Raw genomic sequence first — 25,113 nt, 5'->3', positions numbered from 1 at the left:
TTTTAAGGAAATATAGTTAATAGCAGGGGTCTTCAACCTTTAAATTGGGATTCATTTAGCTCATGCCTTTTGCATAGTAGCATAAAGTGAGCTACATTCAGGTACACTAGACATTTCCCTGTACCCAGAAGGCTTACAAGTTAAATTTGTATCTGAGGCAAAGAAGGGTTATCAGTGGGCTTTAAAACCTAGCTTCCCTGGTCTCAGCTTGCTGTTCTGACAATTTGGCTACTCCTCCACTCCCAAGTACTCATTTGTCTCAAACTTTCAGTTAGTCATGACTGATACACTCCTTCAAGCTCTCTTTGTTTGCTAGATTCACACTGGTAAGTCCTATCCAGTTACTAAAAGGCTCATTTCAAATCCATCAGATGCTCAGCTTTCTATTTCTTATTCCCAAAACTTTGGAATGATCTTCCAGCTCAAATTTATACAGATTAATCCTTTCTAAGTTCTAAATCTTCACTACGTAAGTGTTGAAATACTGGGACAGACTGAAGGTCCACCAAGCCCAGTATCCTGTTTCCAACAGTGGCCAATCCAGGTCACAAGTACCTGGCAAGATCCCAAAACAGCACATTTTATGCTGCTTATCTCAGAAATAAGCTGTGAATTTTCCTAAGTCCATTTTAATAATAGCTTATGGACTTTTCTTTTAGGAAGCCATCTAAACCTTTTTTAAACCCCACTAACAACAAATTCAAGAGATTAATTACATGTTGAGTGAAGAAATATTTTCTCCAATTCATTTTAAATGTAATACTTTGTAGTGTGACTTGAGTGGTTTGGGTATGGCCAGTGACACCGCAAGCAATCATTATGCCTGTTCTTGGCTGACTGTCATTAACTTTCCTATTTCTTTTTTGGCGTTCCTTTTTTTTTTTATATATACAGATTATTGAATTTTAACGTACACTGCTTAGAATAGATCCTTCTGTCTGGTATATGCGGTATTGCAAGTTTTATTAAACTATAACTATAAACCATTCTGGGATGGGAAAGATGCAGGTGAGGAGGAGTAGATGAGGTAGCCCAATATATTAAAAACAATTATCCAAAAATGTTTTGTTTCTGTTGTCAGTGCTTTTTTTCCACTATACATTCTAACAATGTTTCCTTCTTTCTTTTTAATCCTTTTCTTAGTTTTTACCTCTCTGTCTTATCCATTCCTCCCTCTCCTACCACATCTCGTTAGCAATATGTATGAATTATTTTTAAAACTTTTTATTTAAGCAATTTCAATCAAAATAGATAAGAATAATCTTGTTGAAAAAAATGACATCAGAGAAAGCGAGGATACATACCTGTAGCACGTGTTCGCCAAGGACAGCAGGCTGATTGTTCTCACGACTGGGGGCACGCGCACCGCGCATGCGCGGCCATCTTCCCGCCCGTCGTGCGATCAGTTAAATAAGAAAGCAATAACAAGGAGAAGGACAACTCCAAAAGGGGAGGTGGGTGGGTATGTGAGAACAATCAGCCTGCTTTCCTCGGAGAACACCTGCTACAGGCATGTATATTCACTTTCTCCGAGGACAAGCAGGCTGCTTGTTCTCACGACTGGGGTATCCCTAGCACCCAGGCTCACTCAAAACAACAAAGAAAGGTCAACTGGGCCTCGCAACGGCGAGGACATAACATAGATTGACCTACGAACTAGAACATCTAACTGAGAGTGCAGCCTGGAACAGAATAAAACTGGACCTAGGGGGGTGGAGTTGGATTCTAAACCTCGAACACATTCTGCAGCACTGACTGCCCGAACCAACTGTAGCGTCGGGTATCCGGCTGAAGGCAGTAGTGAGATGTGAATATGTGGATTGATGACACGTTGCAGCCTTGCAAATCTCTTCTATAGTGGCTGACTTCAAGTGGGCCACTGACGCTGCCATGGCTCTAACACTATGAGCCGTGACATGACCCTCAAGAGTCAGCCCAGCTTGGGCATAAGAGAAGGAAATGCAATCTGCTAGCCAATTTGAAATGGTGCATTTCCCGACTGCGACTCCCCTTCTGTTGGGATCGAAAGAAACAAACATTTGGGCGGACTGTCTGAAGGGGCTTGTCCGCTCCACGTAAAAGGCCAATGCTCTCTTGAAGTTCAGCAGGGCGGGTATGAGGATGGGGAAAAAATGTTGGCAAGACAATTGACTGGTTCAGATGGAAGTCCGACACCACCTTCGGCAAGAACTTAGGGTGCGTGTGGAGGACTACTCTGTTGTGATGAAACCTGAGATAAAGAACATGCACTACCAGGGCTTGAAGCTCAATGACCCTACGAGCTGAAGTAACAGCCACCAAGAAAATGACCTTCCAGGTCAAATACTTCAGATGGCAGGAATTCAGAGGCTCAAAAGGAAGTTTCATCAGCTGGGTGAGAACAACGTTGAGATCCCATGAGGAGGTTAGAGAGGGGGCTTTGACAGAAGCAAACCTCACATGAAGCGAACAACTAAAGGCTGTCCAGAGATCGGCTTACCTTCGACATGTCAATGAAAAGCACTAATTGCTCTAAGGTGAACCCTTGAGACCAGACTCTGACAAGTGTAGAAGGTATTCAAGCAGGGTCTGTGTAGGACAAGAAAGAGGATCTAGGGCCTTGCTATCACACCAGACAGCAAACCTCCTCCATTTGAAAAAGTAACACTTCTTCGTGGAATCTTTCCTGGAAGCAAGCAAAACCCGGGAGAGACCCAAGGAAGCGAATTCTATGCTCTCAACATCCAGGCCGTGAGAGTCAGAGACTGGAGGTTGGGATGCAGAAGCACCCCCTCGTTCTGAGGGTTGGAAAACAGTCCAATCTTCAAGGTTCTTCAGAGGACAACTCCAGAAGAAGAGCGAACCAAATCTGACGTGGCCAGAAGGGAACAATCAGAATCATGGTTCCGCGGTCTTGCTTGATTTTCAGCAAAGTCTTCCCCACCAGAGGTATGGGACGATATGCGTACAGAAGGCCCTTCCCCCAATGAAGGAGAAAAAGCATCTGACGCTAGTCTGTCGTGGGCCTGAAGTCTGGAACAGAACTGAGGGACCTTGTGATTGATGTGAGTGGCAAAAAGATCCACCGAGGGGGTGCCCCACTCTCGGAAGATTTTGCGAACCACGCCCGAGTTGCGCGACCACTCGTGAGGTTGCATAATCCTGCTCAATCTGTTGGCCAGACTGTTGTTTACGCCTGCCAGATACGTGGCTTGGAGAAAGATGCCATAACGGCGAGCCCAAAGCCACATCTGGATGGCTTCCCGACACAGGGGGCGAGATCCAGTACTCCCCTGCTTGTTGATATAGTACATCGCAACCTGATTGTCTGTCTGAATTTGGATGATTTGATTGGACAGCCGATACCTGAAAGCCTTTAGATCCAGATCATTCGTAACTCCAGGAGATTGATCTGAAGACCCGTTTCCTGGAGGGACCAAACTCCTTGAGTGTGAAGCCCATCGACATGAGCTCCCCACCCCTGGAGGGATGCATCCGTTGTCAGCACTTTTTGTGGCTGAGGAATTTGAAATGGACGTCCCAAGGTCAAATTGGATCGAATTGTCCACCATTGAAGGGAATTGTGAAAATCGGTGGACAGCTGCATTGCATCCTCTAGATCCCCTGCAGTTTGATATCACTGGAAAGCTAGGGTCCACTGAGCTGATCTCATGTGAAGACGGGCCATGGGTGTCACATGAACTGTGGAGGCCACATGGCCTGGAAGTCTCAACATCTGCCGAGCTGTGATCTGCTGAGACGCTCTGGCCATGGAAACTAGAGGCAGAAGATTGTCCGCTCCCGCCTCGAGGAGATAGGCGTGAGCCATCTGTGAGTTCAGCAGAGTTCCTATGAATTCTAGTTTTTGAACTGGAAGAAGATGGGACTTTGGGTATTTTATAACAAACCCGAGTAGCTGCAGGAGTTGACTAGTCATCTGCATGGACTGTACAGCTCCTGCCTCTGAGGTGTTCTTCACCAGCCAATCGTCAAGATAAGGGAACACATGCACTCCCAGTCTGCATAGTGACGCTGCAACTACTGCCAGGCATTTTGTAAAGACCCTGGGAGCAGACGCCAGACCAAAGGGCAGCCCACAATACTGAAAGTGCTGTGCTCCCAGATGGAATCAAAGATACTTCCTGTGAGCTGGAAGTATCGGGATGTGTGTATAAGCATCCTTTAAGTCCAGACAGCATAGCCAATCGTTTTTCTGAATCATGGGAAGAAGGGTGCCCAGGGAAACCATCCTGAACATTTCTCGGACCAGGAATTTGTTCAGTGCCCTTAGGTCTAGGATGGGACGCATCCCCCCTGTTTTCTTTTGCACAAGGAAGTACCTGGAATAGAATCCCAGCCCTTCTTGCCCTGGTGGAACAGGCTCGACCGCATTGGCGCTGAGAAGGGCGGAGAGTTCCTCTGCAAGTACCTGCCTGTGCTGGAAGCTGAAGGACTGAGCTCCTGGTGGGCAATTTGGAGGTGTGGAGATCAAACTGAGGGAGTAACCTAGCCGGACTATTTGAAGAACCCACCGATCAGAGGTTATGAGAGGCCACCTTTGGTGAAAAATTTTTAACCTCCCTCCGACCGGCAGATTGTCCAGCACGAACACTTTTATGGCAGCTATGCTCAGCTCGAGCCAGTCAAAAGCCCGTCCCTTGCTTTTGCTGGGGAGCCACAAGGGCCTGCGCCTTGGCACATGCTGTTGACGTGAACGAGCGCGCTGCGGATGAGCCTGAGAAGGCTGTCGAGAAGGAGGATTGTATCTACGCCAATAGGCATAGGGAGCATTCTTTCGTCCCCGGAAAAAAACGTCTACCAGTTGAGGTAGAAGCAGAAGGCGCCCGGCGGGAGAGATTGTCCATAGCGGTTTCCCGCTGCGTGATCTGATCGACCACCTGCTCGACTTTCTCACCAAAAATATTATCCCCCCAGCAAGGGACATCCGCTGCTGGACTCGATTGTCCAGGTCAGAGGCACGCAGCCATGAGAGTTTGCGCATCACTATACCTTGAGCAGCGGATGCAACATCAAAAGAATCGTAAGCACCCCTGGACAGGAATTTACGACATGCCTTCTGCTGCCTGACCACCTCCTGAAAAGGCCTGGCCTGCTCTGGAGGGAGCTTATCGACCAAGTGTGCCAGTTGCTTCATCGTGTTCCTCAAGTGAATGCTCGTGTAGAGTTGGTAGGATTGAATTTTCGCCACAAGCATAGAGGATTGATAGGCCTTTCTCCCAAAAAAGTCCAGGGTTCTAGATTCCCTCCCCGGGGGCACCGAGGCGAAATCTCTAGAACTCATGTCTCTCGAGGGCGGAATCCACAACCATAGAGTCGTGAGGTAACTGCGACTTCATCAGCTCAGGTTCTCCGTGAATCCAATATTGGGACTCAGCTTTCTTGGGAATGGTGGGATTACTTAACGGTTTCATCCAGTTCCGCATAAGAGTCTCCTTGAGCACATTATGCAAAGGAACTGTGGATGACTCCTTAGGTGGCGAAGGATAGTCAAGGACCTCAAGCATCTCAGTCCTGGGCTCATCCTCAGATACCATTGGGAAGGGAATAGCTACAGACATTTCCCGGACAAATAAAGAGAAAGAAAGACTCTCTGGGGGAGAAAGCTTTCTTTCTGGTGAAGGCGTAGGATCAGAGGGAAGACCACAAGACTCCTCAGAAGAGAAATATCTGGGATCTTCCTCTTCATCCTACGAGGCATCCTCATCAGTATCGGACAAGAGTTCACGAACTGCAGTCCAAAACCAGGCCCGTCTCGATGCCGAGGAACCATGTCCTCAAAGTCGATGTTGAGAAGCCAACTCCCGTGCCGGCGGCGATGAAGCTCCCTCCAGCGATGTCGACGGGGAGTCGACCTGGGTGGCAACCGAGTCCGATGCCGCAGGCGGCACCAGTGTTGGAGACACCACAGGCTGAGAGCCAGCTGCTGCTTCCATCAACGGTAAGGAGGGCGCATGCACCCCTGGTACCGGAGCAGTTTGCCACAGCAATCCTTCCAGAAGACCAGGAAGAATGGCTCGGATGTGCTCTTCCAGAGTCGCTGTCGAGGAAGGCTGTGGGGTCGGTGCAGAAATCGGTGGCAGAACCTGTGGAGGTTGAGGAGGCGGTACCGGGCTGCCCGAAGACTGACACCTCTTGAATGGAGGGTGAGCGCTCCTCCCGGCGTCGACGTTTCACGGGTGCCGAATCCTTCGATGTCCCGGAGCTCCCGGTATCGTGCCTGGAAGGAGACCGATGACGATGCTTCTTAGCCTTCGCTCGATGCACGTCATCGATACTCCTCGGTACCGACAAGGAGGACATGGAATCCACACGCCTCCTTGGGGTTGGGTCCAAGAGTGGTCGGTCCCGTTGGGCCTGCACAGCAGGAGTCTTCGAGACAGGTGGAGACCTGCTCGATGGCTCACTGCTCCCAGCATGTGATGGTCTCCGGACAGCCATTACCTGAATTCCTGATGTTGATGCCATCTCTGGTGCTAATATCGATGCCGCCAACCTTGGTACTGATGTAGACATCAACGCCGAAGAACCAGGCAAAGCTCCAAAAAGACGATCCCGAAGAGCTTTACTCGACACCTGTGTCTGCTTTCTAAGGCTAAGACACAACTTACATGCATCTGGGTGATGGTCGGGCCCAAGGCACTGAAGACATGCATCTGGGCGATGGTCGGGCCCAAGGCACTGAAGACACCACGCGTGGGGGTCGGTACCTGAGATCACCCGGTTGCACTGAGTACACTTCTTGAAGCCGCTGGGAGTCCTCGATGACATGGACGGAAAAATAGCGGTGGCAAAGTCAAAATTCTCAATGGTGCCAAAAGTTAACGGCACAAAAATGAGAAACCACATACGCGCGACGGAAGCGAAAAGAAACTTAAAAGGGCAAAAACTAGGGAATAAAGGTTTTTTTTTTTTTTTTAAGAGAACAGGTTTAAACAAAGGAAAAAAATGAGGGAAAGGAAGACAAAAATTGTCAGAAACGAAGGCTTTTTTGGGGCCGAACGGAGAGAGACCGCAAGCAGTCACTCCCTAACCGTGGAAAGAAAAGAACTGATCAAGGCTCTCGTGCGACGGCCGGGAAAATCGGTGCGCGCGCTCGAAGGCTCTAGCAAACTTTTTTGTTGCTAGGGAAGATTTCCGTTCCTGGGCCCCCGTGGATGCCAACCCAGTTGTGAGAACAAGCAGCCTGCTTGTCCACGGAGAAACAAAACTACATATCACCTACAATGTAACTAATCACAAAAATTAATCCCTGATTCACAAAGTCCTCCAATTAGAGGGTTTGAGCCATACATCTAAGAGCGCTTAATGAAAAAAGTAACGAAAGGGAAAAAGTTAACAGCACTACTATTCAGTTACTAAATAATGTGGCTTTCCTAGGTTAGCAGACCTAAAGAGAAAAACCAGTCTAAAGGGAAGTAGAATATATTAACAGTGCCTTAACACCTAAAAATAAAGTTAATTGGGAAGATTCAAAGAAAAAAAAATGTATCATCCCTGTAGTTCATAACACATTTACAAGGATATTTCTGAACAATCATTTATTGATGTATTTATTGCATTACTGTGAACTGCCTTGGAACAAATATTACATCTAATTTCTCCCTTTGCTCTTCTCCACTTATACCTTTCTGCTCTCCAACTCATTTTTTTCTCCTTATCTTGCCTATTTTCATCTTCATGTTACACACTTCTAGCTTCTTTTTCAGTCTACACTGCTTTGTAAAAAAAACTTGTGTATTTTTTACATTCTACTATCTAAAAAAATATAAATCAAAATGCATTAAATTAGTTTTTTTCACTGTTATGGACAAGAGATATCAATTATAGAAATTGTTTGTCCTCATATTCATGGTAGCAGGGTGCATTGTTTTGTATTTTAGTATGAGTATTATTTGTATTCAATTGCATTGTCTGTGTAATAAATAGCACAGATGGGGCTGCCTTTCCTATACTTGTTTCCTATGATTGACTCCTTGTGAGCTTTCCCTATTGGCTCTTAGTTCTAGACCAGGGTCAACCCTTCCTCTCTCCCCCTGGGGGCTGTGACAGAGTCCCAGTCTTCCCAGCATACCTTTATGATCAGCAGCTGTTCTAGGGGCTGATCCCTCCTAAATCTACTGTGATTCCATCAAAATTCTTTACAATTTTTCCAGGTCATTTCCCCAAGTTTACCCATACTTAACCCTTTGAGTATTACAACTTTTCCTCTCAGCTGAACTAGGTTCTGCCCATCTCCTTGCCTCTGAGGTGGATAGATACAGACTCTATTTGTAGAAAATCAACTTACAGTTCAGTTGCTTAACTGTCATAGAGGCTATCTTTTCCCAAATACTTCTTGCCTGGTTGGCCGTGGAGGTGGTGTTGGGCGACTACTTTTACCCTCTTGTAGATTTTAGTCTCTTCTTCCACCTCAACCTAACCGCTTTTCTTCCTTTGAAGTCCACTCCATCCATCTATTCACTCTTCTACCGCCCCGAGTAGCTGTCATTTATCAACCTCATGACAAGTCCTTTTCTTCCTTTCTCACTGACTTTGGTTTCCCTCTTTCTTCAAACTTCATCTCCTTCAATCATTCTTATGCTTCTCAGTTTCTCGCTTTAACATCTTCATTCAATCTTCAACTATGTTCCACTACCCCTACTCACCAGAATGGTCACTGTCTTGATCTTATCTTCTTCTCCAACTGCTCACTCTCCAGTTTCTGCGCCTCAGCTCTTCCCTCTCTGACCATCATCTGCTAACTTTCACACTTAAACAACCGGCCCCCTCCCCCCAGAACTGTCCAATCTCTACCAACACATTTAGGAATCTTCAATCTGTTGATTCTTCTACTCTGTCCTACAGTGTTTCAAACCGCTTCTCAACCAGTAAGTCAATGAGGCTGTCTCTTCCTATAATACTATTCTCTCCTCTGATCTGCATACTCTCGCTCCTCATCCCAGCCTTGATCTCTAGAATCCACTACTTACGTCCCTGTGCCTGATCTTCCAAACGCCTTTGGCTGAAATCCCGTGCTCATGCTGACTTCATACATTTCAAATTCTTGCTGACCTCCTTCCAATCTGTTATTTCACTTGCCAAACAGGACTACTACATCCAGTTGACAAACTTTCTTGGATGAAACCCTCGGCGTCTCTATGCCACATTGAACTCTCTCCTCAAAGTACCTTCACCTCCAACTCCCCCTTCACTTTCTCCCCAGACTCTGGCTGAGTACTTTCATTATAAGGTTCACAAGATTAACCTTGAATTCTCAACCAAGTCACTTCCACCTCTCCTTTCCTCAGTCCATTCTCTCAATCCTCCTTCAACCCCTACCTCCTTTTCTGAAATTACTGAAGAGGAAACTGCACATTTTTCTTTCCTCCTCCAAACTGACTACCTGTTCCTCTGATCCTATTCCCACATCATTATCTCTCCTACTGTCATCCCTTCTATCTGTCATATCCTCAATCTTTCACTTTCCACTGCAACTGTTCCTGATGACTTCAAACATGCCGTTATATCACTCCTCAAAAAAATCTTCATTAGACCCTACCTGTCCTTCCAACAATCACCCCATCTCCCTCCTCCCTGTCCTATCCAAGATACTGAAACATGCTGTTCATCGCTGTTGTCTTGACTACCTTTCATCTCAAGCTATTCTTGATCCACTTCAATCTGGCTTTCGCCCTCTTCATTCAACTGAAACAGCCCTTGCTAAGGTCTTCAATGACCTGTTCTTGGTCAGATCCAAAGATCTCTATTCTATCCTCATCCTTCTGGATCTATCTGCTGCTTTTGACACTGTTGATCACCGCCTACTACTTAATACGCTGTCCTCAGTTGGATTTCAGGGCTCTTTTCTTTCCTGGTTTTCTTATCTCTTCCATCACACTTTTAATGAATACTCTGGCGGATCCTCCTCCACTTCCATCCCACTATCAGTTGGTATAACTCAGGGCTCTGTCTTGCGACCTCTTCTTTTTTCCATCTATACTTCTCCCCTTGGTGCTCTGATCTCATCCTATGGTTTTCAGTATCACCTTTATGCTGATTACTCCCAGATCTACCTCTCCACACCAGAAATCTCAGCAGGAATTCAGGCCAAAGTATCAGTCCATTCTCTATCTCTAACACTCTCATTCTCCCTTTTGAATAAGGGCAGAATGGGAAAACATATAATAGAGACATTTAAATACATTGTAGGTGTAAATGCATAGAAGTTAGGCCTCTTTCAGTGGAAAAGAAGCACTAAAATAAGGAGTGGAAAGGGAGAGGACTCGGGAGTAATTTAAGCAAATATTTCCATATGGAGAGGGTGGTAGATACATGGAACAGCCTAGCTGAGATGGAGAAGAAGAGGACAGTATCTGAATTCAAGAAAGTATGGGACAAGCACAGAGGATCTCTGAGTGAGAGGAAGGGATTTAAAAGTTTAGTAGCTGGTATGGATAGGCAGACGGGATATGGCCTTTATCTTTTGTTATTTCTCTCTGTTTCTTGACAGACCACTATCAACCCTCTAAACATGAACGACTTCCAACACTGGAAGCCATACTTGCAAATCTGTCCTACACATTTCACAAAGGGCTAAATCAGGAGAGTCTATAGGCATAAAGAAAAATAGCTGGAATTTTGATGTTCGAAATCTTTGTAAATCATGTGGACCAGATGCTTCCTGCACTCCCCACCATCCTGAACAGGTGTGTAACTCCTTCGCTTTTCTTGTAGGAATAACTCTGTGATTTTTCAGGGCCTTTCCAGCACTGTATACAAGCATTGCTTTATTTGAATGTCTGTATCACGTCACCCCTGTTTCTCCTTTCCTCCAAGGTATACATGTTCAGGTCAGCAAGTCTCTCCTCGTACGGTTTGCAACACAAATCCTGTACAATTTTTTGTAGCTTTCCTTTGCACCGCTTCCAGTCTTTTTACATCTTTAGAAAGATACGGCCTTCAAAACGGAACACAATACTCCAAGTGGGGCCTCACCAACGACTTGTAGAGGGGCATCAACACCTCCTTTCTTCTGTTGGTTATGCCCCTCTCTACGCAGCATAGCATCCTTCTGGCCACGGCCGTCGCATTGGTGAAGACCTTTTCCATGTTATTTACCCCAATAAGAAGCAATGGCTTAATAAAGTGTTATGCAGTTTTCTTCCAGAAATTTAGCCAAACCCAGCTACGCTAACTGCTTTTACCATTGGCAGAAAGTTCCAGAGCTTAACTGTGTGTTGCGTCAAAAAAAATATTCTCTACATTTTGTTTTATGGGGGTTACAGAAAGTGCATAGATGATACTACAATAATCAAGTCTGGAAGCCACCAAGGCATAGAGGAGGGTAGCACAGTTCTCATCACTAAGAAATAGGATGAGGCGAAGGGAAAAATTCTGCTTGGCAGAGATGTGAGTAGAGAAGTGGACAACAAGATACTTGATAGTAGGGGAAAGTGACAGGTATGAACAGTAGAGGGAGCTACAGTCTTCTGTTGCGAAGACGATGAGAAGTAAGCCAATTCATGACTTTATCAAGACAAGTCTGTAACGGAGACAAATCAGGATTGTAGGGATCTTGAATAGAGGCCAGAAAATATCATCTGCATAGAGGTAGCATCTGATAAGAGATTCCTGAATAAGGGAAGCCAGAGGACTAAGAAAAACATTAAAAAGAAAGAACAGACCCTTGCAGTACTGCACACATAAGAGGAACATAATCTGAGATGGAAACAGGAAGCGCAACCCTTAATGACCTACACAGCAAGTACAGTCCGAGGACACAGCATAATAAAGGCAAGGGCATCAGCTTGAGCCGTAGGAACGTGGTAGTGTGCACAGTATTGCCAGTCATACATCCCCTACTCCATCTATCTACACGCGTCCTCTTTCAAAGTCAGAATTCTGTAGGCTGTTACCTGCCGGTCAGCTAGAATCTGGAGGTAGTGGTATTGTTTGCGGTGCGTGGGCAGCTGCTTAGTGAGTGAAGCCATTCCCTCAGAGAAGGAATGTGGATTATATTGGAGTCACAGTGGAACACTTTGTGTCATCAAAGGAGTGCAGATTTATCTGGATTTGGAACTAGAAACTTTTGAGGGCTGTCTGGACAGGTTTGTTGTCTCCTGTTCCAGTCGCAAAACACGTCTGTCTGCAGTCTCTGCAAATTGTTCTGTTGCTGGCAGTGTCTAAGGGAGGGACTTTGGAGTGGTAAGGCTATCTCACTGGCGTTCATTCACAGAGGCTGGAGGCGCTGTCAGTGGGTTCATAGGTTCCTGGACACCTACAAGACTCATTGTTGGTGCTGAATACCATGTTCTTAACTGTTGCATACTCTTGTACTACCTCTTGTGCCATTATGTTGTGCTGGATGCTTTCATCAGTCTCACTACACTGCTTCTAGCTCTGCTTGTTATTGTTAGGTCTTCTCATTCATGCGCTAGAGGAACACCATTCTATTCCTGTGATCATTTCCCATAGAATTCGGAGTGGAGGTCATGTACTCTCTTTCTGCCACAGTCCTCCCTCGACACAAACTACTCTTGGGCAAAGAAATTCTTTCTTCAAGCATCACTTAGTCACTGTAATACTTTTAAAACATGCTTCCCCTTCCTATTTGCCTATCCCTGTGGGTTATGCTAATGCCAGGTCAGTCACAAACAAGATCAAGGTAATCAAAGACTGGATTGTGGAGGAGCATCTTGGTTTGCAGCTACTTACAGAAACTTGGTTACAAGCAGCTGATGACCCTCTGCTCAATGATTTGTGTCCTCCAGGTTACATGATTCTTCACTAATCAAGGTGTGGGAAAAGAGGGGGCGGCATTGCTATCATTTATAGGTCCTTTTTTAACATTGCACTGGTCTCTCATTACAATTTTCCTGGTCTAGTAATTCTGGCTTGCAGAACTGCTGATAGCAGCTTAATGGCTCCTCTTTGCTTAGTATTTTTTTTATCATCTGCCAGGTAGTTGGCTGCCTGTGGAAGATTATTTTAAACAGTTTTTGTCTCTGATGTATGTACTAGATTTTCTAATGTCCTGTTGATGGGTGATATCAATCTGCATTTAGAAAATACCAATAATTTAAACACATGGAACCTATTTGATTTTCTGGCTTCTTGGCAGTCTGTCCATACTGTGTCACCTTCTTCTCATAATGGAGGTCACCTTTTGGATCTACTAGCATATCAGGGGGAGGGGGGGGGGGGGCAAATACTGGTATTTTCTATTTAGGTAACCCAGGTTGGTCACATGTACCCTGACCATGCAAATCTCAAGTTTACTCTTTTTTGGAGAGAATCTGGCAAAGTTGTGCCAGCTAGAAATATTTCTTCTTTTTGTAAATCTAGGGGCAAAATAGATATTGTTGCTTTCTGGGCCAATGTACTCAATAGTCCGCTGCTCCCATTGCCAACAACTGCAGATTTCTAAGTCCAGTGGAATGGATTCTATGAATATATTCTGGATGTTTTAGCCCCCTCTTAAAATTAAGCCTCTACTCATTAGAGTGTCTCCCTGGTTTGACCAATCCCTTCTCTCTCTCAAGAGACACTGTAGAAAGCTTGAAAGGCAGTGGTCCAAAAGTAGATCTGATGTTAATAGACTGCTTTGGAGAAGAGCTGTTAGGGATTACAAAGATAAAATTCGGGAGGCTAAGATGAGGTATTTTGCTGAACAGATTGGGGCATTAAGTTAAATATCCACAAACTTTATCAGTTGGTGCAGAGTTTTTTTTCCCGAGGGATTACACCTACAGAGCAACAGCTGACTTCCCAGTTTGAGTTGAAAATAGCAACTATTAAGAGGACAGTTCTCCAGTTTCCTGGCAACAACACCACTCTTCCAGTGTCACAGGCTGATCATTGGGCTGATATTCCTGCCGATAGACTTTGGCCTTCTTTTCAGTAACCCTCCTCTAATAGTTAAACTCTTCCTTTCAAAGTATTCCTCACCCCATTGTATCCTTGATGCCTTTCCAAGTAATCTTCTGAAGAATGCCCCTAGCTTATTCATTGAATTTCTCAGGAAACATATATTTTTCTTGTTTACTCAAGGCCTCTTCCCAGCTGTGCTATAGTACTGAGACTGTTTTAACCACTTTCGTTTCTGCCTTCACAAAGGAAATCTGTTTAGGCAACAAGTTATGCAATTTGACGTGTCAAGTACCTTTGATGTGGTGGATCATGATCTTTTGTTAACTTTACTAGACCAGCTATGGATTTGTGAGAAAGTCTTGTCCTGGTTTCAGGGCTTCCTGAAGTCTAGGTCTTAAAGAGAAAATCATTGCCTTGGTCTCCAAATTGTGGTATGCTGCAAGGCTCACCCCTATCTCCAATATTATTTAATGTCACGATGGCTCCGCTAGGGAGGAGACTTGAGTCAACTGGATTCCATCCTTTTATCTATGCAGATGATGTCACTATTTACATCCCTTTTCGAGGTGACATCCAGGGACTTCTATGTAGGATTAAAACTGGCCTTGATTTAATGGAATCCTGGGACTCTGAATTCAGGCTATAATTAAATCAGGAGAAGACTAAAGTTTTGGTAATAACTAATCTGTTTGACCATGATCCCTGCAGCAATTTTAGCATTGACTATATTTCTTATCCTTTGGAGTTCACTCTAAAACTTTTAGGGGTTGTTGTTGATCGGCACTTAACCTTTGAATCTCAGGTGTCCTCGTGGTTACTAAATCTTTTAAATTAATTTGGAAGCTGATGCACATTAGGCCCTTTTTTCAATTGATATTTTCAGATTACTTGTCCAATTTCTTGTTCTGACCCAATTGATTATTGTAATTCTAACTATGCAGGGTGTAAAGCATGTATCTTAACGAAATTGCAAACTACCCAAAATACTGCGGCTAGACTTGTCATGCATGTACCACACTTTGAGAGGGCTACTCCTTTGCTAACACACGTGCATTGGCTTCCATTAGGGCCAGGACTGTATTCAAACTCTGTGCTCTCATATTTCAAATTTTGTATGGTATTGCCTCTGACTATATGTTGCCTCTTGTTACTTTGCCTTCTTGCAATTCAATATTTGGTGCAAGAGACTACCTGCGTCTTGTAAGAAAGTAGTCTATAAATCTACATATTCAGCTACTTTTTCATACCAAGGTAATAAATGCAGAAAAATTTAAGATCCCAACATGATTATTTGGTTTTTTGTAAGTTTTTGAAATCTTTCCTTTTCAAAACAATTTCTGTCAATTGATCCTGGTGCCTAAAGTGTCTCCCATTCTCCCCACTATGCTTTATTATGGAATTCTTGATATATTTACAATTCTTTCCTTATTGATATGTGTGAGTTTATGTATTTTGTTTCAAATTTTTAATGACTTCTTTTTAGCCTGTTAGCCACACTGAACTCAAAATTATACAGGAAAATGTGGGGTATAAATGTCATAAATAAAGTAGAAGTTCCTGTGTAGGAGGATGGCTACGGGGCTCGCACACATATTCCATGCTCCTATGGCAATGTGCTTACCTGTTAATCAATTACTTTACTATTTCTGCATGTGAAGTGAACTGAGAAGAAGAAATGAGGGAAAGAAGGAAAGATGAGAGGGAGGGGGAAAAGGTGGAAGTGGATAAAAGAGATAAGAAAAGGACTGTGAGAAAAAAAAAAGAAAAAAAAAAAAAAAAGAAAAGGACTGTGAGGAGAAAGATAGGTGGACAAGTGGAGGAAGGTAATAAGAGGGTAGGAGAAGAGGGCAGAGGGAGAAGACAAAAGGGGAGGTTGTTAGAATGAGCAATGAGAAAGATAAGTGGTAAGGAATAGAAATGGAGAGAGGGGAGGAAGAAGAAGAGAAGTGTAAAGGAGAGAGAAGGAAGGAAAGGCAGAAGGAAAGAAATGAGGGATATGTAATAGGAGAACAGCAGGACATGAGCAAGGGGTGTATATGAGAGGAGGAAAAGGAGAAGAGAATGGAAGAGTATAGGTAAAGGGTAAAGAGAAACACAAGGGAAACAGAAAATATATGGTCCTGGCCCTAATAATGAACCAAAAGAAAGATGCCAACAGGGTGGAAAAGTTTAAAGGAAAGTCTGAGACAATAGAGTGGTTAGCAAAAGGAGGAAACTTAGAAATTATTGGAGAGAAGAATGTAGAAATAGGAAAAAACAAATTGGAACTTGAAGATCATTAGAATTCTATGGTTATGGGAGAAAAGGCCTCATATGGCCAGCTTAGAATTAAACTGCCAACACACTCATTGATTAACATGTGCCTTGGTCCCCATTGTAATCAAAGGTCAGAAAAACTCCCATTCATTCTTTAATTCATAAAGTCAATCTTATAAAATCTTCAATTAATCTCATATCCTTATTTTCATTTTTTTTACTTTTCAATATGAGTCATTATTCAACAGACTCCTTCAACCAATACACAATCCCGATCCAAATATGAAACAAGCACTACAGTACAAAGTGTAATCTCAAATTATCAATATCATCATAAAAGCAGCACTTACCTTTTGACCTTCAATCCCAATGGGGATCTCTGTTTCACCAATGGCTTCTTCAGGGAAAAAGTCAGAATCACTGCTACTACAAATAAGTTCTGTATGACATAGTTCAGGACTTGGTATAAGGCTGGCTTGTTATGCGCCACCAAACTATGTAACTGATAAACATTTCTCACCTGTCGTTCATGTTCCTGCTGGATCATCTTCTCCTGTGCTGCTCTTTTATCAGCTTTAACTAGTAAAGAAAAGAAGATAAGAAGTGAAGTAATCAAGTTAAGGAGAGAATACAAGGCAGAGCGGAAATGTACACTAAGGGTTGCTGCAGAGAGATGAAAAATCAGAGCAGGTACTGAACACATTCTGCATCAGTATAAAATGGAAAGCACCGTGCACATACATGGCTTTCACCTGTGTGTGAAGAGTATGGTCTAAGTACAGATAAGATAGACATTTTAATACCCCCTCTGATTTGAGGGTCACAGAATGAAGGTGAAAAAGGGTAGACTTAGAAGTAATCTAAGGAAATATTTATTTACGGAAAGGGTGATAAATTTATAGAACAGCATCCCAATGAATGTGGTGGAGTTGAGGACAGTATCAGAATTCAATAAGGCATGGGACAAGTACAGAGGATCTTTGAGGGAGAGGAAAGAATTGTAGAGTTTAATAGATGGCATAGATAAGCAAACTAGATAGGCCTTAGGGTCTTTAGCTGCCATCATTTTCTGTATTTAGGATGACCATGTATGGATGTGAGAATGTACCTGGTATGTGCAAGGTGAACAGTGCTGATATAAAGGGAAGGCCCTGGTATATACAAGGGACTCTGTGCGGGTGTAAAGGGAGCATGCAAAGCAGAATGGATGTGATGGGAAAGCCATCAAGCACATGCAAAGAGGTCATAATATGATTGTGAGGGAGGTGCCAAGTAAATGCAAAGGGAATTACATACATACAAGGTTTGGGGAGAGTACAAGGAGGATTTCATCTTTCACAAAAGAAGACACTAGGCACATGCAAAGAGAATCTTACATTGCTTGTTAAGAGCTTTCTGCATTCGCAGTTTCAGTTTTTCTTGAGGTGTCAGCTTGGGCTGCACAGAAAGAGAGTATTATGTCAATTAGGTATCATGTCTGCCATCACAGATTTGCGAGGATGGGACTCTTGTGCAGGCTTGGGTGAAACACATCCAGCATTGCATCAGAACATTAGAATGTGGGAACAGTAGAGAGAGAACATCCCTTCCCCCCAATATTGTGTTGTTGTATGCACTTATCCCTTATGAAAAGAAAACTATTAAACTAACAGAGGTTACAGGGCAACTCCATGTTCAAAACTCAAAGCACCTGTCTAATCACTCTGCAAAGTAGACTTCGTGTTGAATGAACAATTTTAGGCTTAAGGGAGTCATGAGCTAGCCGACTCTGAAAGCCGACTCTGAAAGGGCCTCTAAACAATGATGCTGCAACCAGAGTAAATCCATTCAAGAATAAGGGAAATAAGTGGTTGCTCAATTACTACTACTTGTCATTTCTAAAGCGCTACTAGACGTACCAGTTTAATTTATTAATTTTCAAGGGAGAATAATGAATCTGCAAGATGGACAGAATATATGATCTTTAAATAACACCATAAGAACATGCAGTTCCATCTTTATCGTATATGCAATTATTTGTTTGTTAAAAAAAATTATGTAGGCAAAATCACCAGGCAATGTCAATCACAGCTGGTGGAATATAAGTAATGCTGAAAAAAAAAATGAAATTGAAAGCTCCAATGGTACAGCACTGTATAGATAAAAGACATGTTTCTCTTTCTATTATTCATAATGCTCTGCATTGGAGGTGATTAAGCTTTATCAAGACTGGAGCAAAAAACTTTCAATTAAGCACTGTGGAACCAAATGGGTTGAATTGACTCATTGACTGGAAGGGTTTTTTTTTTGTGTGGATTCCAAGTGCATGATTTGATGGCTGCTGATTGGATAATTATAAACATGTGATCAAACAATCATTGGACTGTTCAAACAGTAAGCATATATCAGTGTTTGCCATGGTGAGTTGTGAAAAGGACGCTAAAGAGGAAATGCACTAGTGTTGAAATCCACGGGAGACGTATGTGTTAGGCGGTGAGAGTCTGATAGGTATGAACGGGGAGAAGGGTCTTGGGGTGATAGTATCTTAGGATTTGAAGGCGACAAAACAGTGTGACAAGGCGGTGGCCGTAGCTAGAAGGTTGTTAGGCTGTACAGAGAGAGGTGTGACCAGCAGAAGAAAGGGGGTGTTGATGCCCCTGTATAAGTCGTTGGTGAGGCCCTACCTGGAGTATTGTGTTCAGTTTTGGAGGCCGTACCTTGCTAAGGATGTAAAAAGAATTGAAGCGGTGCAAAGAAAAGCTACGAGAATGGTATGGGATTTGCGTTACAAGACGTATGAGGAGAGACTTGCTGACCTAAACACGTATACTCTGGAGGAAAGGAGAAACAGGGGTGATATGATACAGACGTTCAAATATTTGAAAGGTATTAATCCGCAAACGAACCTTTTCCGGAGATGCGAAGGATTGAACGAGAGGACATGAAATGAGATTGAAGGGGGCAGACTCAAGAAAAATGTCAGAAAGTATTTTTTCACGGAGAGAGTAGTGGATGCTTGGAATGCCCTCCCACGGGAGGTGGTGGAAAAGAAAACGGCAACGGAATTCAAACATGCGTGGGATAAACATAAAGGAATCCTGTTCAGAAGGAATGGATCTTCAGGAGCTTAGCCGAGATTGGGTGGCAGAGCGGGTGGTGGGAGGCGGGACTGGTGGTTGGGAGGCAGGGATAGTGCTGGGCAGACTTATACGGTCTGTGCCAGAGCCGGTGGTGGGAGGAGGGGCTGTATGTCTCTGTTGATCACCCCACCCCTCACCTATCCACACCCATCCTGTTAGAATATCAATGATATGCTTTGATGTCCCCATGCATACCTCTGACCACCCCCATCCTCCCACCCTGTCAGACTGTCATAGTAATGCTTGAATGTTTTCACTTATATACACTGTTAATATGGCTTTAGAAAGGCTAATAGCTTACAGACATTATTAATTTCTGCAGTATTATATTCTATTCCAGTTTTTCTATTCCATTAATTTCACTCAAAGCATCAAAGCAGGTTACAACATATAATCATTTCACTACAATATCATTCACACTTCAAAATATTTATTGAATAAAAAAGTTTTTAAAGACTTCCTAAATTGACAGTAGTCTGAAATCCCCCGGAATTGAATAGGAATTGAGTTCCACAATTTAATTTTGTTCACTGAAGGGAGAGCTAGATTTAAAGAATAATGACTATGAGTAGGCTGATCTACAGAAGAATAGTGGATCAAAGTAATGTGGTCAGATGGACTAGAACCACAAAAGATCTTATAAATTAAACAAACCATCTTAAATCCAACCCTTGCAGAGACTGACAGCCAATGAAGATCTCTAAGCAAATGTGTCACATGTTCATATTTCTTGCAGATAAAGATCATCCTCGCAGCAGTTCTGCAATAACTGAAGTTTCAAAGTTAATTGTGTGTCTAGAATAAAGTCTAGCACTCTAGAAGATGTATCAAATGGGAGAGATTCCCCAGTGTTGAGAACCAGATTTTGCTTAAAGATGTATCAAAGTAGAGCATGAGGAGAGGTATGGATAGAAACGTATGCTATTGTTTAATTTCATTGGATGTGTCATCTGCCTTTGATTCGGTTGATGGAGCTATCTTGTTAGCTAGGTTACAGAAGCTTGGTATAGAGGGTAAAGTGTATGATTGATTTGCATCCTATTTGTCAGAACATGTTTTGCTAGCTCAAAGTGGAGGAGGTGTTTCTAAATCTATTCCTGTTTTGAGAGGGGTCCCACAGGGATCTGCTTTATCTTCAATTTTGTTTAATATTTATATGGCCCCTTTGTGTGAAGTTTTTGATGTTGAGTACCAGCTTTATGCTGATGATATACAATTTTTTTCCAATAGCATCATGGGAAGAACAGTTGTCCTCACGTTTGACATCTTGAATGAATGAATGTAATTTGTAAGTGGATGACAGCTAATAAGCTTAAATGTTGATAAAACTGAAATTCTTGAACTAGGGAAAAAGGAGGATGAATGATGGCCTTAGACTCTTTCTCTGGGTGCGAATGATGTACCAGTGCAGGAGATAAAGCTGTTGGGTGTAATTTCGGATTGTCATCTTTCAATGAAAGAACAAATCCCTCAAGACATATTTCTTCAACAAAGCATACAATGAAAACCCAGAACCTCACTAATCCACTTCTGACAACCCACCTTCTACTATACCTAATAAATTCCTTCCTTCTTCTCTCTACTTTCTTCCCTTAATTAATCTCTGCACAATAATAACTGTACCTGACATCCAGGATTAACTGTGTTAACAAAACTATGTAAGCCACATTGAGCCTGCAAATAGGTGGGATAATGTGGGATACAAACGCAATAAATAAATAAATAAATAAAAATAATGTAGTTCCATCAGTCTTCTATCAACTGTGGATATTGTTTCGTTTAAAACCTATGTTATGTTCAGTAGATTTCAAGGCTATAGTTTTGTAAAAAATTGACTACTGTAACTCTCTTTATTTGGGTGTTACAGAGTACAGGATCAAAGCTTTACAAATAGTATAAAATGCAGCTGCTAGGTTAGTCTCTAGTGTTTCTAGATTTGAATATATAACTCCAATTTTGAAACAACTTCACTGGTTACCTGTGAAATATCGAGTGCAGCATAAGGTTTTGAGCATTATTCATCAAGTAATATATGGTAAAATGCCATGGTATTTTGGTCAAGTTTTTACTTTGTCTACATCGGGAAGGTCTTGAAGATCCGATTTCTCCAGATGCTTGAGTTTGAAATTGGTATCTTCAGTACATTATGTCTTTACTAGGTCTCGGCTTTCTCTATAGCGGGAACGTTAATGTGGAATGCCTTGCAAGGTCAGCTTTGTGTAACCACTTGTTTCCAGCAATTTAAAAAACTATTAAAAACACTGTTTTTTTGTTTAAGCCTTTCTTTGATATATAGTACAGTTTTAGATATTATGACAGCAGCACTTTATTTTATATTTTTGTCAATTGAATATAGGTTCCAGGGGAGATCCGGGAAATTATAGACCGGTGAGTCTGACGTCAGTGCCAGGGAAAATGGTAGAGGCTATTATCAAAAACAAAATTACAGAGCACATCCAAGGACATGGATTACTGAGACCAAGTCAGCATGGCTTTTGTGTTGGGAAATCTTGCCTGACCAATTTACTTCAATTCTTTGAAGGAGTAAACAAACATGTGGACAAAGGGGAGCCGGTTGATATCGTGTATCTGGATTTTCAAAAGGCGTTTGACAAGGTACCTCATGAAAGGCTACAGAAGAAATTGGAGGGTCATGGGATAGGAGGAAATGTCCTATTGTGTATTAAAAACTGGTTGAAGGATAGGAAACAGAGAGTGGGGTTAAATGGGCAGTATTCACAATGGAGAAGGGTAGTTAGTGGGGTTCCTCAGGGGTCTGTGCTAGGACCGCTGCTTTTTAATATATTTATAAATGATTTAGAGATGGGAGTAACTAGCGAGGTAATTAAATTTGCTGATGACACAAAGTTATTCAAAGTCGTTAACTCGCAACAGGATTGTGAAAAATTACAGAACGACCTTACGAGACTGGGAGACTGGGCAGCTAAATGGCAGATGACGTTTAATGTGAGCAAGTGCAAGGTGATGCATGTGGGAAAAAAGAACCCGAATTATAGCTAAGTCATGCAAGGTTCCACGTTAGGCGTTACGGACCAAGAAAGGGATCTGGGTGTCGTTGTTGATAATACACTGAAACCTTCTGCTCAGTGTGCTGCTGCAGCTAGGAAAGCGAATAGAATGTTGGGTATTATTAAGAAAGGTATGGAAAACAGGTGTGAGGATGTTATAATGCGACCACACCTTGAGTATTGTGTTCAGTTCTGGTCACCGCATCTCAAGAAAGATATAGTAGAATTGGAAAAGGTGCAGCGAAGGGTGACTAAAATGATAGCAGGGATGGGACGACTTCCCTGTGAAGAAAGACTAAGGAGGCTAGGGCTTTTCAGCTTGGAGAAGAGACTGCTGAGGGGAGACATGATAGAGGTATATAAAATAATAAGTGGAGTGGAACAGGTGGATGTGAAGCGTCTGTTCACACTTTCCAAAAATACTAGGACTAGGGGGCATGCGATGAAACTACAGTGTAGTAAATTTAAAACAAATCGGAGAAAATATTTCTTCACCCAACACATAATTAAACTCTGGAATTTGCTGCCGGAAAACGTGGTGAAGGCGGTTACCTTAGCAGAGTTTAAAAGGGGGTTAGACTTTTCCTAAAGAACAAGTCAATAAACCACTACTAAATGGACTTGGGAAAAATCCACAATTCCAGGAATAACATGTATAGAATGTTTGTACGTTTGAGAATCTCGCCAGGTGCCCTTGGCCTGGATTTGCCGCTGTCGTGGACAGGATGCTGGGCTCGATGGACACTTGGTCTTTTCCCAGTATGGCATTACTTATGTTTTTTGTTTTATATTAGTATATATGTTTTTATAGAAACCGCCTAATTCATAGGTGGGTTAGAAGTGTTTAAAATAAATAAATAAATAGGTTTAATGCAGATTGCTAACTCTCCTACCAATGATTTCTGGTCCCCATCTCAGGGTCAGAAATGTTGGGGATAAAATCTAGGTCTCCATGGTCTAGAAACTACTGAACTGCATATGAGCCACAACTTTTGAACTACAACTGGCAATTTTAAAAGCCTAATCTTTTTACAAACCCTGGAAAACACTTGAAGCAGCCAAAAGTGAAACCTAGAATTTTTATCTGTAGTCAGATGCATTATTCATTCATTCACTTATTTATATGGATGTACTTACTGCATTTTTTGAAGGAATTCACTTAGGGAGGCATATTTTCAAAGCACTTAGACTTAAAGTTCCCTAGTAACCTATGGAACTTTGTAAGTCTAAGTGCTTTGAAAATGATCCTCTTAGTGGGCCTTTTACAAAGGCACGCTAGCATTTTTGGTGCACGCTAAAAATAAGCGTGCGCTAAACACTAGTGGCACCTATATATTCCTATGGGCATCTCTAGCCTTTAGCATGCATTAAAGACGCTACCGTGACTTTGTAAAAGACCTCCTTAAGGTGCTGTACAGCAAGAATAAGTCAAACATAAGCAACAATTACAGCAGTAAAAATATTCAAATTACAATACAAAGTATGGCACAGTTTGCTATATTACAATGCCAACACAATATGCGATAAAACATTTTGATAGACAGCATAGAGTGTAAGCAAAGATGGAACATATAGAAAAGATAGAGTAACAGGAGAAAGAAAATAAGGGGACTAATTTAAAGAAAGTTGCACATGAGGTCAGAATGGTGCTTGAAAATTATTTTAGCTACGGTAGGAACAGATAAATATGTCCTGCCTGTCACTCTATCCGCCTTATTTTCGAAAGTGATGGGCACCCAGATTTCGACCCAAATCGGGAGATGGGCGCCTTTCTCCCATGGGCGCCCAAATCGGTATAATCAAAAGCCGATTTTGGGCGTCTTCAACTGCAATCTGTAGCGGAAACGGACAAAGTTGATGGGGCGTGTAGGCGGCGTGGTGAAGGCAGGACAGGGGCGTGGCTATCGGCCGAGGAGAGATGGGCGCCCTCGGCCAATAATCGAAAAAAGAAAGGCATTTTTACCACGAATTTGGGTCATTTTTTGGACCCTTTTTTTCACGAACAAGTACCCTAAATCACCATATGACTACCGGAGGGAATCGGGGATGATCACCGCTGACTCCCCCAGTGGTCACTAACCTCCTCCCACCATAAAATAACAAACTTTAAGAACTTTTTTTCCAGCCTGTATGCCATCCTCAAATGCCATACCCAGCTCCATCACAGCAGTATGCAGGTCCCTGGAGCAGTTGTTAGTGGGTGCAGTGCACTTCAGACAGGTGGACCCAGGCCCATCCCCCCTCTACCTGTTACACTTGTGCTGGTAAATGGGAGCCCTCCAAACTGCCCCCAAAACCTACTGTACCCACATGTAGGTGCCCCCCTTCAGCCATAAGGGCTATGGTAATAGTGTAGAGTTGTGGGCAGTGGGTTTTGGGGGGGATTTGAGGGGCTCAGCATCCAAGGGGTGGGAGCTATGGACTTGGGAGGTATTTAAATTTTTTTTTTTTTTTTTACAAGTGCCCCCTAGGGTGCCCGGTTGGTGTCCTGGCATATGAGGTGGACCAGTGCACTACGAATCCTGGCCCCTCCCACGACCCAATGCCTTGGATTGGTTCATTTTTGAGCTGGGCGCCTTCGGTTTCCATTATCGCTGGAAAAGGAAACCGCCCAGCTCAAAAACGCACAAATCCGATGCATTTGCCCGGCACAAAACGTATTATTGAAAAAAAAGATGGACGCCTATTTTTTTGAAAATACAGTCTGTCCCACCCATTCAAGTACCCGTTCTCGGACACAGACTCTCATGGAGATGGGCGTTCGCGTTCGATTATGCCCCTCCGCGTGTGTGTAAGGTAGGAAACAGACCTGGGTTTGATTCCCAGCCAATACAAGCTTTCTTGAAACATGTTCACTAATT

At 43.0% G+C, this 25,113-nt stretch overlaps 1 protein-coding gene across 1 annotated transcript in view; it reads right to left on the bottom strand.

The window, feature by feature from the left end:
* CLASRP (CLK4 associating serine/arginine rich protein) overlaps positions 1–25,113 on the bottom strand; it is a 1,081,767-nt gene that overhangs the window by 94,385 nt on the left and 962,269 nt on the right. Inside the window, exons 16-17 of the mRNA XM_030217938.1 lie at positions 17,481–17,541; positions 16,625–16,683 (exon numbers count right to left, since the gene is read on the bottom strand). Coding sequence (XP_030073798.1) covers positions 16,625–16,683; positions 17,481–17,541 — 120 coding nt within the window. The remainder of the gene's footprint in view (positions 1–16,624; positions 16,684–17,480; positions 17,542–25,113) is intronic.

This window comes from Microcaecilia unicolor, chromosome 11, assembly GCF_901765095.1.
Source record: "Microcaecilia unicolor chromosome 11, aMicUni1.1, whole genome shotgun sequence".
In the NCBI taxonomy this organism is placed as follows: domain Eukaryota; kingdom Metazoa; phylum Chordata; class Amphibia; order Gymnophiona; family Siphonopidae; genus Microcaecilia; species Microcaecilia unicolor.
Note: the sequence above shows the minus strand (reverse complement) of the source record. Positions and strands in the feature narration are given on the sequence as shown.